This window comes from Triturus cristatus, chromosome 2_1 (genome assembly GCF_964204655.1).
Source record: "Triturus cristatus chromosome 2_1, aTriCri1.1, whole genome shotgun sequence".
NCBI lineage: Eukaryota > Metazoa > Chordata > Amphibia > Caudata > Salamandridae > Triturus > Triturus cristatus.
The window spans coordinates 1,144,731,764-1,144,747,599 of NC_140581.1; the positions used below are offsets into that span (position 1 = coordinate 1,144,731,764).

At 43.0% G+C, this 15,836-nt stretch overlaps 1 protein-coding gene across 1 annotated transcript in view; it reads left to right on the forward strand.

The window, feature by feature from the left end:
- Positions 1 to 15,836, forward strand: part of FRMPD1 (FERM and PDZ domain containing 1) — a 923,611-nt gene that overhangs the window by 853,807 nt on the left and 53,968 nt on the right. Inside the window, exons 14-15 of the mRNA XM_085636581.1 lie at positions 561 to 705; positions 6,682 to 7,557. Of these exons, the coding sequence (XP_085492707.1) occupies positions 561 to 705; positions 6,682 to 7,557 (1,021 nt within the window). The remainder of the gene's footprint in view (positions 1 to 560; positions 706 to 6,681; positions 7,558 to 15,836) is intronic.

Genomic DNA, 15,836 nt, shown 5'->3' on the forward strand with positions numbered 1-15,836 from the left:
ATTCAGTCTATCTAACCCAGGCTTCTCCAACGAGTAGCTTGTGAGCTACTGGTAGCTCTCCAGTTACCTGTAAGTAGCTCTCCTGTGTGCAGCGCAGCCTACTAAATTAGAAGCTTTTGTTTGGTTGAATTAATATATGTGTAACAAAATTGAAAATTGTGTATTTGATATGAAAATCTTTGTTCTTTCAGAACCCATAGTTTCCAAAATATATTTAAATCTGATATTTGGATGATAAATCATGCAGCATTGGGAGTCTTATTACTAATCTTAATACCTTGGTGCCAGGCGGCATTGCAAATGTGTCTTTTATGTAGTTCCCCGGCAGAGGCGTTCCAAATTGACTACGCCCTTTTTACATTACTGCGGTCAATCCTGCACTAAGATAATCATGGCTAGTAGTCTTCCATAGGGTGGCCACTAACGTAATCATGTTTGATGTGCACAACATTAATAATATTGGTAGCTCGGTATGACTTTAAGTGAGCATAAATTGCACTTGTTTGAGAAAAGGTTGGAAACCCCTGATCTAACCTCTTCCCATTGGTTTATCTTCAAAGCCCCTCACACTGCTGCTGGAGTCAAACAACGCAAAGGATCTTGCTTGCCTCATTGCTGGCTACTACAAACTCTTTGTGGATTCTGGAAATCCCGTATTCTTGTGGAACAGCGATAGGCTGACGCACCGTCTATCGGCTGAAGAAGGTAATCACTGGCGTAAGCCGTTGTTATTTTGTGTTATAAATGTTGCCTGTGCCCTTTTCTCTAGACCTGGGGGTTTCTCAGTTATTCTATTGCAGCAATTAAAACTTCTGTTAGGTGGTATTTTGTCCAGGAGATCGTGTTAGGGATACGGTACTCATCAGCAACACAGAATGATCATATATTTCCTACTAGTAAAGAAGTGGGTTTTATGTGAGTGTATGTGAAGGTTTGGGTGCACTAAGCAGGCTTGAACGTTTGTCCAGACCACCTCCTTCCAATTCCCAGTTTAGTGTCTCCCAGTCAAGGTGGAAAGCTTGAATTGGGAGAACTAATATCTGTCTATTGTGGGGCCCACTAGAGATATCTCTTCATTCTCTCTCTCCGTAGCATTTCCAAGTTCCCTGGTCCTAGATTCCCTGAAGACCCAGTTAGTGTTTTTATAGGCTTAGGTCATGCACTGAACTCGACTTCTCCTTTTCTTACAAAAATATGAGATAAGGGAATGTGTCTTAGTTCTACTTGGCATTCGAAAGACTAAAGCAATCTCTTGTAGGATCCTTGAAGACGTCATGCACCTCTATCACGAAGCTGCTTTTAATTGATTTAGGTGTTTTGTAAAGTGCTGGTTGTCATCTTACATTAACTTTGTTGTGCTTTAGAAAACCTCTGACCTCAGTCAGAATATAAATAGCAAATCTACATTCAGTTGTAGTGCTCCATAGCTCACGACCCTCAGATAAAATCCATTATTTGTGCCCGCCATACTTTGGAAGAGTAATTGGTGTCCTTGAACATGGTTGTTCAGTGCCATGCAACAGTTAAGAAGCCTATTTTCATTTTCTGGTTCATGGGACATTTGGAGTTGTCACTACCTGTAGCTGTTGGCACCCTATGTGAGTTAACTTTGGATTATGAACAGAAAACCTGTGTGAACACCAAAATCTACCTTGTTTTTTTGTCCCGCTACAGCCAGGTAAGAACCTCACTGGTGTCAAACGTTGACTTTAACAGAGTGGGCTGCTACTTCATTTGGGGGGTGCGTTGGAAACAAACAAAGAAGATGGAAATTAAGAGAGGATGCTTTTCAAATTGATTAAATCCAAAAGTAGTTGAGGTCAGTAGGGTATAACTCCACTGTACAGCCGACCAACGTGCCCTGTATGAGGTGATGAGCTCTGATTCTGCTGCAAAGCACACAACCCAATAAAGATTAGCGGCCCAATTACTAGTTGGTGGAGTGGAATTCCCATGTGGAGAACCAAGTTGAGAAACAGGAATGGATGTCAGGAGATAGCTACCAGACCCTTGAGCGAGCACTATATGGCAAAATACAGTCAATGCCTGACATAAGAAGCCCTAGTGGAGGGCCTCAGACTCCCCTGGATACTAGAAGTCACATCATTAGAACCCACATGTTGCACCTCTGACTGCTCATCCTCCAGGGAGGGGCGTAGCTGTAATTGGTGCAGCGGGTGAAGTGGCACCAGGGCCCAGAGCTCTGAAGCCTCATTGAACCCTGATAATTGCTGTATTTTACTAACCCAACACAGTCAAATAGTCTATTTTGCTTGCTTGCACAATGGCCATGTCATTCATTCTAGGCTACTGCTACCAGGGCATCAAAGGGAAGTGGGCCAGAGCAGAATGAGGTAGGTCCAGTCCAGCCAAAGGAGGGTACTGGGAGAACCATGCCATTGCATAGGGGGAAGGTGAAACATGTCCTCACACAGCGTTGCCACCAACCCAAGGCACAGGCATCTGTGGTGACAAGATGGGCAATAGCAGGGTCCAGCAACACCTATACTGACAGATTGGAATCCACTGTAAATCGAGTCAGATCCCCCTTTATTTTAAGGAAATAGGCCTTTCTTTCCTGGCTTGAAGTGTCCTAGAGATCCAATAGATGTCTCGCCAGTTGCGTTAGTTACAGTCATAACCAGGGAACCACCAATAGGATGGCAATCCTGAAACCCTGAAGTTTCTGGCAAGTGCCCATTGTGAAGAGACTGGGCCTAGAGGGACCACCAAATGGAGTCAAATCAGGCAACCCATCGGAAGAACCGCACTCCAAAGATCCCTGCAGAAATGGGCCCCTGCGAAGAGGCAATCCTGGGACTTGTCCAATTTTAGCAGAAACCCAAAGTCCCAGATCATCTGGTGAATAGAAGACATGTCTTCTTGGGTCATTAAAAGATAAGAGGCACAGATAAGCCAATTAAGCTGGTAAGCTAAAAATTCACTCGTCTCAACCTGAAGAAAAGCCATGAGTGGAGCCGTACCTTTTTAAAGATTCATGGAGTAGAGGATAATCTGAAGGCAGAATGGTGTATTGGTAGTGATCCCCTCCTAATGGGAAAGTAATTGTCCTGGAAAAGCAAGGTGGACAGAAAGTCGCTGGGCCCCCCAGTAGAATGACAATCTGGAGAAACGCCATCCTGAAAGTCACTTGTGAAAGGAATCGGTTTACCCTCCAAGTCCAAACAGTTGCAACTGACTTGCACAGGACCCAGTCAGGCCTCATCAGAACAGGGCTGCTTTGGAAAGAGGGATTCAGAACTTGTCAGAGTAAGTGGACTTTAGCAAAGGCCCTCTCATGGGAGAGCTGCCTGCCATAGCAGGCTGCTGCTGTAGATGATGCGACAAAAAGAGCCTCCTCTTGTATGACTGGTCCCACAATTCATTGAGCTGAAGCCTGAAGTGTTTCGGACCCAGGAATGGCAAGTGGGAAAGGAGATCTGGGCAGCATCTACTTAACTAATCTACACTCATTTGTGACAACGGCCCACTGAGATGGTGATAAAAGCTGTAACTTCCGTAAGATCATGCTCCAAAGATATTGGAAATAAATATTATAATCCCTAGAAAATCAGTGTAGTCCGCACCTAGCTACGCTCCCTCATAAAGTACATGCAAGTCTTTGAGCAGGGTGTTGGAGGCATAGACAATATACAAAGCAGTGTTGGAAAAATTGAAACAAAACACACCCTTTTAAGACACTTGTCCACCTTTTTGCTATTGGAATTCCAGAGCAGACTGTATCTGTTAGCCAAAGAAGAGGACATGCTAGGAAGCAGGGAGTTAACCTAAAAAGACTGAGGAAAAGTATTGTCAATCCTCTTCTAAAGGTAAAGCTGATCAAGCAAAGGGGGGAAGCTGTCATGCCAATCTACTTCCGTTACTAGGAGAGGGTGTTATGAAGTGGCAAGCCATCAGTGTCAGGGGGATCATATGACTTAAAAAAAATAATCAGCATCACGAGCAGGCTCAGAAGTTGGGAAAAGCAGGTTCTCCTTAGGGTGATAACTACTTCAGCTAGTTGTGAACCTTGAACAAACTTGCACGTGTGTGATCCAGGCCTAGGTTCCTCACACCCATTGTCTAACTCAAAATCCATTCTGTGGTGTTTGGATAAGCCCTGTTATTGTAGCCCAGAGATCACAGCAGGGTCTCAAATTGCTAGGTTTCACTAAGGCTAAGGATAGCTCGGACAAATGCCACTCTAGTGACCCTGACTGATGTCTTGCATGTAAATGCTTCTCTATTTATCTACGCCCTTAGATATGTTGCAAGGACACAGTGACATGTCCTGCTATGGCTAATGCTGACCAAACGTTTCAAAGGCCAAAATCCATCAACATGCTAGAACACCACCATTTTGCGTCAAGGAAGCAGGATGTTGTGCCCCCATTGTGCGGCATGCTCAAGAAGAGCATAACATTGCATAGACATATCCAGAAGGAGCAGGATCACTGGCACAGCACGGGTAACTAAGGTGGGATAGTGGAGTCATGAATGAGCCCTGCCTGTCACTAAAGCTCCCCAGGCAGGACCGACCACTGCAGGAAATCACCGCAGAGTGATACAGAGGAAATATGACAGGCATAAGTGCACAAGAATAGAAACAAACATATTCACTTTTGGAAGTCCAAACTGTAAATACAAGAAAAAGCCTGTCTCTGGATGGAGACAGTAAAAAAAATACGTTCTCTTCTGACTGGGTGGACATTTATTGGTATCAAAGCGGGGATCATGGGCGTTTTCAATAGAAAAGGGGCAAGGCAAGTAGGAGTGAAAATTAAAAATACATTTGATACAGATTTTATGTGTGAATTCCAGTAAGGTCTTTGATTGTTCTTGAATGCTCTCCATGCCCAGGGACGCCTGACATTTGTTTTTTTCTGTTTCAAGAGCCTCCTTCAACCATTTATACCAAAAAGATATTTAACAGTGTCTGTAAATTATTCTCAAGACCCCATGTAGAATGATTAACAAAGGTAAGCATTTGTTATAACAAGAAACTCCTTACTTGAAACTTGGTAATTCTTCTCAAGCCAAGATCCAATTTTCAAGAGCATTAATGTTTGATCAGAGTTGAACTCGGGAGGGTTTTCACCTGAAAATAGCTGGATTCATTAGATTACAGTGCCAGGTATCATTGAACACCTTCAGGGCTTGGCATGGGCCAAGTGAGCTGGAAATATGGAATCCACAAAAATCCATTTAATTTCCATCATCACTTTCATGAACCCACTCATAGCTTTGTGTATGATTGTGGAGAAATTATTTATTTACAAAGCCAACAGTATAAAGCCAGAAAGACATTGCGTGGTGCATTATGTTCTTTTCATACTTGTCTGCAGATGTTTTCAATTGGTTGAAATTCTGGGTAAAATTCAGGGACACACCATCTGTCTTTACTATGAGATCTGCTGAACTCCATGCCTGGGGGCATGAAACACACAGTAAACAGAGAAGCTGCGACACTTGTCACATTAATCTTTGAAGCATGTAGAATTGGTAGCAGTTGAACAAAAAATCGGTTTAGGCACAACAGACATTTTATTAAGATTTATTGTGTTAATGATTGATGGGAGGAACGTATTCTAGTTATTCAATAAATCATTGATAACCCATTAGATTAGGTTCAGGAACTGACCTATGTGTGAGCCATCTGGGATATAACTTTGATGGTTTTATTGTAAGTCCAGGCCATAATTTCAATTGTTTCCTCATTCTTTTTACAGCCTTTATTGCTTACAAACTCTGTCCTGAATGGATAACCAACTTTACCAAAAGCTATCAAGTTGGAATTGGCGTATATATCAAATTTGTCATATAAGCAATATATAAACAGCATCATCTCTTGAGACTGATTCATTTCTGTGTGTGCTGCACAGGATACAAGCCAAATAATTTTAGTAACAGGAAATAGGATTGCCTGGGTTCCCTTGATAACTCAAAAGACGTTAACAATTTACCTTGGATTTTAATCCCTACATTCATATTTTGATGCATATTTTTCATTGTATTTTGATTCTTTCCCTTCCTGTCAAGTGTTTTGAGGATTTCCTACTAAAGCTCTATTCCATTCAGTCAATGTCCTTTTGAGCAGTTACTCAATTATATAAAAATGTACGCCTGCATTTTCAGCAAAATCTTAAAGCACTAGTTGTGAGAAGCATGTATTTACTTGGGCAACAATAGCCTTTTGCTTAACATTTTCCATTAATGTTAAGTAATAAAATTGGTCTGTATGATCTGCAATGTGTTGGTTGTTTTTCCTGTTTTCACTCTATTAAATGGTTGCTCTTCTCTGTGAGAAGAAAGACTTGCTTCATCTCCATAATGTTCACTGGCTGATGTTTGAGAATGGAAGCCACCTCTCCAACTAGAATACTTATCTCTTCTTGCATAGACCCTCCATATGTAGCAGTGTGAGAAACAACAGTCTTGTCTCTTATACATTCAACATTTTGCTCTTCTGTTGGGGGTTGAAGGACACAAATGCAACAAGACTGGAATTTCTAGTGATTTATCACAATGGAGAGTAATACCATTGTAAAACCACCTGATGGTCTTATTGGTAGATTGATATGCAATGTATAACTCATGGGGCTACCTACTTGTGTGCGTTTTATGTCATGTATGATATATGCCCTCACTAATCTTTTGTTGGTTCTCTGGTCTGTATTGCAGGCTATGAATCTAGAGTTTGCAGCGATTCAGAAGAATCTTCTGAGCTTGACTCTTTCATGGAGTTTTCCTCTGATTTCCACCACCTGAAATACAGTGCCATCAAACCATTGCAGGAAGAGGAAGAGGAGGATGAGTTTGCAGACAGGCTCGAGCAAGTGGCTGACATACCTGAGGACGGTGTCGGTGAGATAGTGCCGTGTGACTGCAGTAACAATGGCACCGACAGCGCTTCTGAGATTTCGGACTCTGCAACCACAGAAAGCAAAGGCTGCAAAATCAGCTGGTCCAGCGACTCTATTGATGCCCTGGAAGAGGATGACCTGGAGGCGTGCTCTTCCAGCAGGCCCGAGTTCTTCCAATTTTACACACCGTGCTTGAAAGAAATGGACAGCGAGTACTCCAATGTATTCTCTGCAGATGGCGGAGAGATTCAGACAGAGACAGAGAATGGCAGGGCAGGTTTCGATCCTCTCCTCTGCTTCTTGCAGTGTTCTCCTCCAGTGACTGACACGGTAGCTTATCAGCTCGAGTCGAACAGGTGCCTGGGGAGTACTGATCAGAAAGAGGAAAACGAGCTGAACACCTTTACATTGGGCTGTCACTTTTATGAGAACAACATTATGGAATACTATAGTCTCTGCTCAAATGTTTCCCCTGCCAGCAGCGTGGAAAAGAACCTCCTCAGCAGCCCAGATAGTTTTTCCCCCAAAGAACCGTTTGGTGAAACTGAAAAGAGGTACATTATGAATGAGAACGATCCGCTCCCTGAGGTGGAGTGCCTTATCTTGTCTCCTCCCCCTGGATTTGGGGACAGTAGCTCAGAAGAGGAATTCTTTGATGCTGCAGAAAGGCTCACACCAACCCAACCTTCTTCAGGTGAGTAGATCGCAGGCGCTAGTAAACTGGGGTCTCTTGAGTATAACAATCTCCTAAATGAGTTCCGACATCTTGGGGGGTCTGACCAAGGAAGAAGTTAATGTGTCTTGTAACCTAGCTCTTGCTTGAAAGAACTAAGGGGCATATCAGCAATGAGGCAATATAAAATTATCACCGCTTTTGCGTCAGTTTTCGGGCGAAAAGCGGCGATAATTTTATCGCCTAATTAGCAAGGTCACGCTATCGCATTAAACCTTGCATTAGCGCCAGGATTCTTAGCGCCCAGCTTTGCATCTCTAATGAGATGCAAAGTGGGCGTTCCTGACCTGACATGACTGGAGAAATGTCGCTAAGCGACACTTCTCCTATCATCAAGCCCCACGCTATGAAGCATAGCGGCAAGAAAAGTAGCGATAACCCCTGTTATCGCTACTTTCCTTACGCCTGCTTCAGGAATGACTTAGCCATGATATCCTATGGAAGGTGGATATCATGGCTAAGTATGTGAGGCCCTATCATCAAGCTGACGCCAAACTTCGTGAGATTATCGCTGGGTTTCCAGCGATAATCTTACATTTGGCATTTAGCGCTAGGATTTTTATCGCTTTTGAGATAAGCGTTGCTGATAGCACGCTATCTCAGCGATAAAAATCCATGTTAGCTGGCGATAATTATCAAAGCGCTAAGTGCGCTTAGCGATAATTATCGCCGGTTGTTGCTGATATGCCCCTAAGGCAGAATAGAGATATACAAAGTAGGGGGTTCTGTGGATGAAATGGTTTTGTTGCCACTCACTAACCATATTAATGCTCATTGACAGTCTTTCCATGAATAAATGGTTGGTTTTCCAAATAAAAATGATATTGTCAGTTAAGAGGTTCTGCACTCCTGTTCTAATGTGGATGCTCCATCTGGAAAGCTGATAAGTTTTAGTTGAAAGAAGTTGAAAAGAGTGACCTCTCTATTCACTGCTTCTTTTCATAATCCGGTGATAACATGCCTTCATTATACACCAAATATATTTGTATAAATAGTATCAGCGGTGGGATGGTAAATTCTCACCTGATGTTCTCGGTGCTGGAGAAGTTGAAGAACAAATCTACATATCTGAGGAAAGAAACTAGCATGAAAAGGAGATTCAATGTTGTCAGAGCTAGCTGAAGGATCATGATCATAATGCAGTTATGAAAATCCGGCCTTTCACCCATAATTCTGATGATGCATGTTGTGAATGATGACACAACACAAGGTTTAAAGACTTTTTCTGACATTGGGTTCTTTTACAGAAGGATAAAAGAATAATTATTGGTGCAAGTAAGAAGGATTTCAATTAAAGTCCTCATTACGGTCCTTACATGCCACAAGGGCCTGTATGATATATATGGCACATAGCCCCAGCAGTGGCCCATGCAGATAAGAGCAGTGGGGCTGGGTTGGGGGGAGGGATTTGGCAGACGTCCAAAAGGAAGAAAGTAAATAAATAATTAATTTCCCATTGTTGTCGTCTGTCGAAATCCCCCCCCCCCCCCACACCACTCTTACCTGCACGGGCCGCTGCTGCATAGCCCTGGTCTGCATTATGGCACCTTTAACTGGATGTGCCGGATGGAGACCGTATTGCATACAAAAGTGCAGCCCCAGTGCATCTGCGAACTTGTGATTGACTTTGGGACAGAACTTGAGTGAACAACAGACCAGCTGTTGGAACCAGAAGGTTCATCTTTCACTTGGAGGCGGCACTTTGGCCTTCCTTCCAAAAGGAAGCATAGATCCCCCCTTCATGTGGATGTAGTTAGGGATTGAACCCACCTGCATGGGGATGTCTGGCGGTTCATGGGACTGCCATTCTCTGGTTTCAGCGTGTGCCCTAAGAGGGAGAACTGACTATGCACCCTGACAGCCCCATTGCTTCTACATCTATGTCTATAATGCAGCACTGGTTCTCAGGTAGAGTGTTCACTCATTTGCAAAGAGCCAGATCCCAATGCAAATGAGACCACAACCCCAAGCAAAAACTTTGCCTGTAAATGAGGGAACGCTTCCTATGGATTGTAGCTGGTCTTAGTGGCGGCTCGTCCGCTAGGGCGGAAGAGCGTCGCCGCACTGCTGTCTTGCAGTGCGAGAAGCAAAAACATAAAATGGTAATAAACTCTTCTTATTTTCATTTTATGTTTCCTTTGCCGGTTGGCGTGTGAGCGGGACTGCTCTGCTTACGGAGCAGGGCAGTAGTGGTTTGCCCACTCCTGATTGCGCAATGACTGTTTGGTCAGCCCTCTCGGGCCCCCCAAACCAGAAATGCACACTTTCCCCTTCTCCATGTAGGCTGTACTGCAACCAACATGGAGAACATGCCCACCTCTCCAGCCCCTGGCTGAGCGCTGTGTCACGGTGCTCAGACCAATCACAACGCTGCATTGTAGCATTGCGATTGGCTTAGGGGAAGAAGCCTGGCTGCCTGCTTCCTGTTTCTGTCAGATGCAGGAGAGCAAGAGAGCTGGAGCAAAGAAGACACGGGACCCAACCTCGAGGTAAGTTTTAATTTTTTGGATTTTTGTATTATTATGACGCCCCCGCGCATGCGTCTCCCTTGAACTACCTCCCCACCCATTGTGCCCGCTCCCCCACCTGTGAGCCATGCCAGCCGCAACTTGCTGTGCAACTTGCACACAAGCATCTGCAGCCCCTTCTGGAACACCAAAGTGCCCAGGGGCGCAGAATTAGGGTGCACAATACTATTGTATCCGCCATGGCACCTTCTATAAGATGGTCGTAAGTGCCTACCTTAGCAATTTTTTACATAGGGCCCATGGTTCTCTCTTTTGTGGATATCATGGATGCTGGAGTCAAATAGATTTCTCGATGCCCAGCGTGCAGCCGTATAGTTGTCTTGGTACAACCCCTCAGTATATTATTCCCCTCAGAGGACTTAGTTTCCAAATTTTTCCTCTAAACATATTTTTGGCTATATTCCTAGTGAGTTAAGACTGACGTCTGCTGGTCTGAAAGGCAGTCAACTTTTTTTTTTTTAAACAAACTTTATTTGAATTTTTGTCATTTACAACCAAACATTGTCTTGATATATGACATTGCGTTAAGCATTATGAAAGATGGGCGGAATTAGTGGATGATGACGGAAGAGAAGAGAACATATTATCATAACAATAATGTCCAATTATACAATGCCGTTGTGGCTGAATAAAACAGAAAATCTTTGCCCCTGCATGTCCTGCAGGGCTGAGGTGATTGTCTATAATGCATACCATCTTGTAACTATATACCCCAACTTTTCCCCCCCACTAGTAGCCCCTATAAAGGCATATGAGTGTCGTGTAGGGTTCCATACTGTGTTCATGTGTGGACTATTGAGAAAGGGTTGCTCATGCTCTAGCACGTGCCCCACGGGTGTCCACGGGCCCCAGGCACCAGCATGCCAGGAGTCAGGGTTCTAGTGGCTAGGACACGTATATAGGCTGTGCCAGTTAATAGTCATCCTCTGCGTTTGTGTACTGTCTCTCTGGTCCCCTCCGGAAGCGGAGTGGCCAGGCAGGCAGGTGTCGGGTAGGGGGCATAGGCACAGGTGGTTACGCGTCGGGCAGATCCAGGACCTCAAATGCTTCAATGAGAGCGTCCCATTCCAGTGCTATCGGTTTCTTTTGCAGGCCTCTGTATTCTTCCCTACGGAGTGCATTGCTTTTGGCTCTTGCCCATTTAATAACTTGCTCCCGCCAAAGGCAGTCAACTTGAAGCTTGATTTGTTAGGATGATGAAAGGTATACATCATGCAACAGAAATGGAAGAATTACAAATTAGAACAGGGATTCCTTAGGAGGAGCCTTCAAGTATTCAACAAAGAGGTTTAATTTCCATTTCTCATGTTGTCCCCTATTAACATGGAATTGATACATAGAGTTTGCATATGAAATCTTACTTACAGAGCTTCCATGACATAAAACCTACACCTGAAATAGCCTCAACATTACCTAATGTTACTCATAAGGTAGAAAGAGACAGAAAGGGATGAACATGCTCCTAATATTTGGGATATAATGGAAACTCAGAGAAAGGCCTGCCGCAGAGGCCAAGGAGAAAGTGTAAGGAGTAACCATGTCTGACACAAAAAGGAAAAGCACATTTAGCCCGAACATTGAATAACATTTTAGAAGGAAACTTTGGTTGCAGTCTCAAAATTCATAGCTCAATAATAATATGTAAGGCGTGCTTTAGTTTGAGTTCTGAAGCTTAAGATCTCTGCCATTGCCGCAATCACATGGCTGCAGGCTAGTTATTATGACTGACTGTCTTGGGTGTCAGAATATTTGATGTTCATGATTACAGGCTGCAGTAGGACGTGGTGTAACTACCCATTAATTGTTAGTTTCTAGGGATTGGAGTTGGCTAGGTAAGTGCAAAACACTTTTCTTCCATCTCTACAGGTATCCCATTACGTAGTATTCCAGTTAATACTTTCTCTGCACCACTTGCTGTGGAAGACGGTGGAGGGGTGTTAAATAATTTCTTAGTCCTTACCATCTATATTCCTTGATCTGAGACGTGATGAACCAAAGTAAAACTTATCTTCATGATCCATGACCCCTGGGAGCCATGGATCCTGACTCTAGACTTCTGTTGCAGGCTTGGACATTCCAACTAGGAAACTTTTACTTTACATTCCTGAATAAAATATATCCTTAATCAAAGTGACAGCCATCTAAGTTGGTGGAATTGAGGGATGTGAGGTCCTGTTTTTAAAGACTTCCTTGGAAGGAGGCAGGGATTTTTCTTCTGACGTTTTCAGGGACAGAGAAGCAAGGAAGAGAGGGCGGATTGCTCAGAACTATTAATTTCATGCAGCCTGCACCATATGTCTTCTAGTTCTAATTTCATACATAATTCTCTTCAGCTCAACCAAAAAGCAACAGGAGGCTGGAAGTAAAGAGGAAGATTTCGTTTAAACACCACACTTCAAACTTGAAGATCTAAAGTCATGAAAGCAATAAAATAAACCCAACTTCACACTGGCAGACGTACTTTCTACACATTACCTGAATAGAAGTGCATTTGCAGGTACCTATTGACAAGGTGAACCCTGCTCTGGAAATTGTCTTGGACAAGGTCCTTGGGCAAAAGAATATAATTGTGACTAATTGTTGGGTGGACAGGGGACCTTCTCTCAGAAGACACTGTTCATGGTTTAATTGAGCTAGTTCAATGTCTTCAATATCCCATGTCCTGCTCATTGTTCTGTTATTAAGAGTATCGAAGATGCAGGGAGCATATCTACATGGTTTAAGGGCATGATATCAAAAACAGAATGCATAGATGATTGTACCACTCTTTCCTGATCCTTAGTATTTTCCATTTTGAGCTCCCTGTGGCCTACAAAAAGTCAATCCAATTCCATCCTGCAACAAGAAGCCACCCAAACCATCAAGGCAATCTTCTCTTCTTCTTCACTTGGCCTATGGATGTCAACAGGGTTTTTGTTTGTGGGCAGTAAAAAGCCATGTTTGCCCTAAATCTTCTAGCATCCTTATTGGTCCATCCTTTGTAATGCTGCTAAGAATGAATCAACATTGGAAAGGGCATATATGCTAGAACAGATAAGAGGGGGATTTAAACAAAAAATGGGCCGATTTAATTTTCCTATTGACTTGCACTGGAGCGAAGGATTTTCTAAGAAAGAGAAAGATACAATAAATCCATCTTTGCCTTAATAAATCAGGAGTGGCCTGCCTAAAGTGGGAGTGGGGACTTGCATGCAGGAGCTAATCATGTAGCAGCCCTCCTGTATGAATGTGAAGGCACCAGGTCGGGATCTGATCATAATCATTTCCTAACCATTGTTTGTATATGCAGGCATATTACATTTCTGGAGCATGAACCTAGCAAAAAGGCAGTGTACAAAGTAAGTAAGAATTCATGTTTCCTAGTCCCCTCCCTACATTTAATAAAAATATTCTCCCATCAGGTACTCTTAAACCTTTGCATAGAGCCTATAGTCTCCATTCTCTACCACACCAACATAGAATATAACATCCATGAAGGAAAGAGTTCTATCTAAAAGTCTCCTCCCCAAAAGATGTTAAATACTGGCTAAAGTCCTTGAAGACATTCAAACCTAGATGTCCCAATACTATCCAAAATGTAACCCACTGAAAATAGAGTTCCTATTGTTTTTATCACAAAATCTCCTCAGTGCCTGTCGAAAAATTGCTCAAAATGTTAACTGGTATCCCTTTGATTGAGGAACTGCTAAATCCATTGGATTGACTCTAAACAAGAACCTTAACCTGCAAGCACACATCAATGCAATTGCACATGGAGCACAATTTCTACTCAAAAGCAAACCATGTGTCCCAAAACCACACTTCAAGCTGATTATCTCATCCCTCATACGGTCCCAACTGGATTATGTCAATTCTCAACTTTCAGCTATACCCAAACTGCATATGCATATTTTTTTCAAATCAAATTCCGATCTTTTTCCATCCTTTCACCCAATGCATTTCAGAGCTTCATGGTCCTTTCTCAAAGGCACCAGAACACACAAACATTTTGCGCTGCCACAGTTCCAACTTCCTGCTTTCAAATTAATTAGGCCTCCAGTGTGCCTTCCTTATAGGTCTCCTTGCAAAGCATTCCGGAACTTGTGGTACCATTTTAAAGCTCCGGCTGGGGAGTGCGTCCTCAATGCAGGGCATTCTTTGGAAACATGAATACACAGCAGGTCCAGCCGTGGGAGGATTCGCACCACCCTGATATTAAACATGGGACCGTAAGATGTGGAATCTTGCTGAATCTGAAGGCAGCACAGCTGGTTCAATAATTTTCATACTGAGGCTCACTGCAGAGCGTAGGCTCACTGGAGAGCTTAGCACAGTGCCCTTTAAAATGCAGAATTCACACAAAACCCACTGGAGCTTTAAAATAGTACCACAAGTTCCGGAATGCTTTGCAAGGAGACCTATAAGTAAGGCACACCGGAGGCCTAATTAATTTGAAAGCAGAAAGTTGGAACTGTGGCAGCGCGAAATGTTTGTGTGTTCTGGTACCTTTGAGAAAGGAGCATGAAGCTCTGAAATGCATTAGGCGAAAGGATGGAAAAAGATTGGAATAAAATGCCTGTTTCTCTTTGAAATAAAGGATTGTGAAAATCACCGACTGGGGAGTGCATCCTCAATGCAGGACATTCTTTGGAATCATATATGTATATATACACACACACATATATATATATAAAATCAAAACACACACCTCTGCCAAAGAGAACAGAAACACACTCAACTCCAAGTGTCAGTCCATGTCAATATTCAAACAATCCAGGTACTATTTTTGTTTGAAGCCCAACGCGTTTCAAACTTTTCAGTCCTTGCTTACGTGCCAATTAATGACAATCACAGCGTGCCATGCTTTTCATCCATTTATTTACATGATAACAATTGGGCTCATGTGAGCGTCTCAATGGCTTCCTCATTGATGCATTCAGGGATTGGAAGTTCGCAGCACGACAATTTGGTAACCATCAAACCCTGCAATAGGTAAATAGATTGTCAATATCATATGGCACATTACCCAGATTGTCTCTTCATATTTACAATTCGCTGAAAGTTCCACACAGGGCTACAATTCCATATATATATTTATATATGCCAAAACAGAAGTCGGAGCACTCACGGGATTTCCCCCAATTTGTTTTTTTATCTTAAAAACCCACTCACAGACGTGTTTCAGAGCGATTCCTTTCTTAATGCCTGTGAATTTCAAATAATGCCAGCAGCTCTCATAATTTAAATCCATTGGTGAATTCCATCTGCAAAAATCAAAGAGGGACTCTCATGTTATTCACTTGCATGATCTTTTCTGGTTGCCATATTTGTGTGACATCCTTTGTTCTTTACTAGATGGTAGTGCTATTGCTCTGAGTCGATATTACAGGAACAATTTCCAATGTCCCATTACACCTTCAGTGGTGCAGAGCAAACAAGCACCCATTGCTTTAAAAACACGCTAATGTGTCAATAATTAGAGTACATTTTTCTTGATTTGCCCTGCATGGGTATGCCGCTTGCCTTTGTTTTCACAACGTGCCAATGGGTCAAAGTTTCCCACGCCTTTGCCACTCCTTCATCAATCTACCGTAGGTTAAAGTAGATTTACTTGTACCTTAAACTTGTTTAGATTACAGCACACAGACTACGGTATGTCTTCACGGTGGTTCTAGCAGCCACATTAGTGCTAGGCAGCAATTTATGTGCAAATGCAGGTTGAGAGGACAGGAA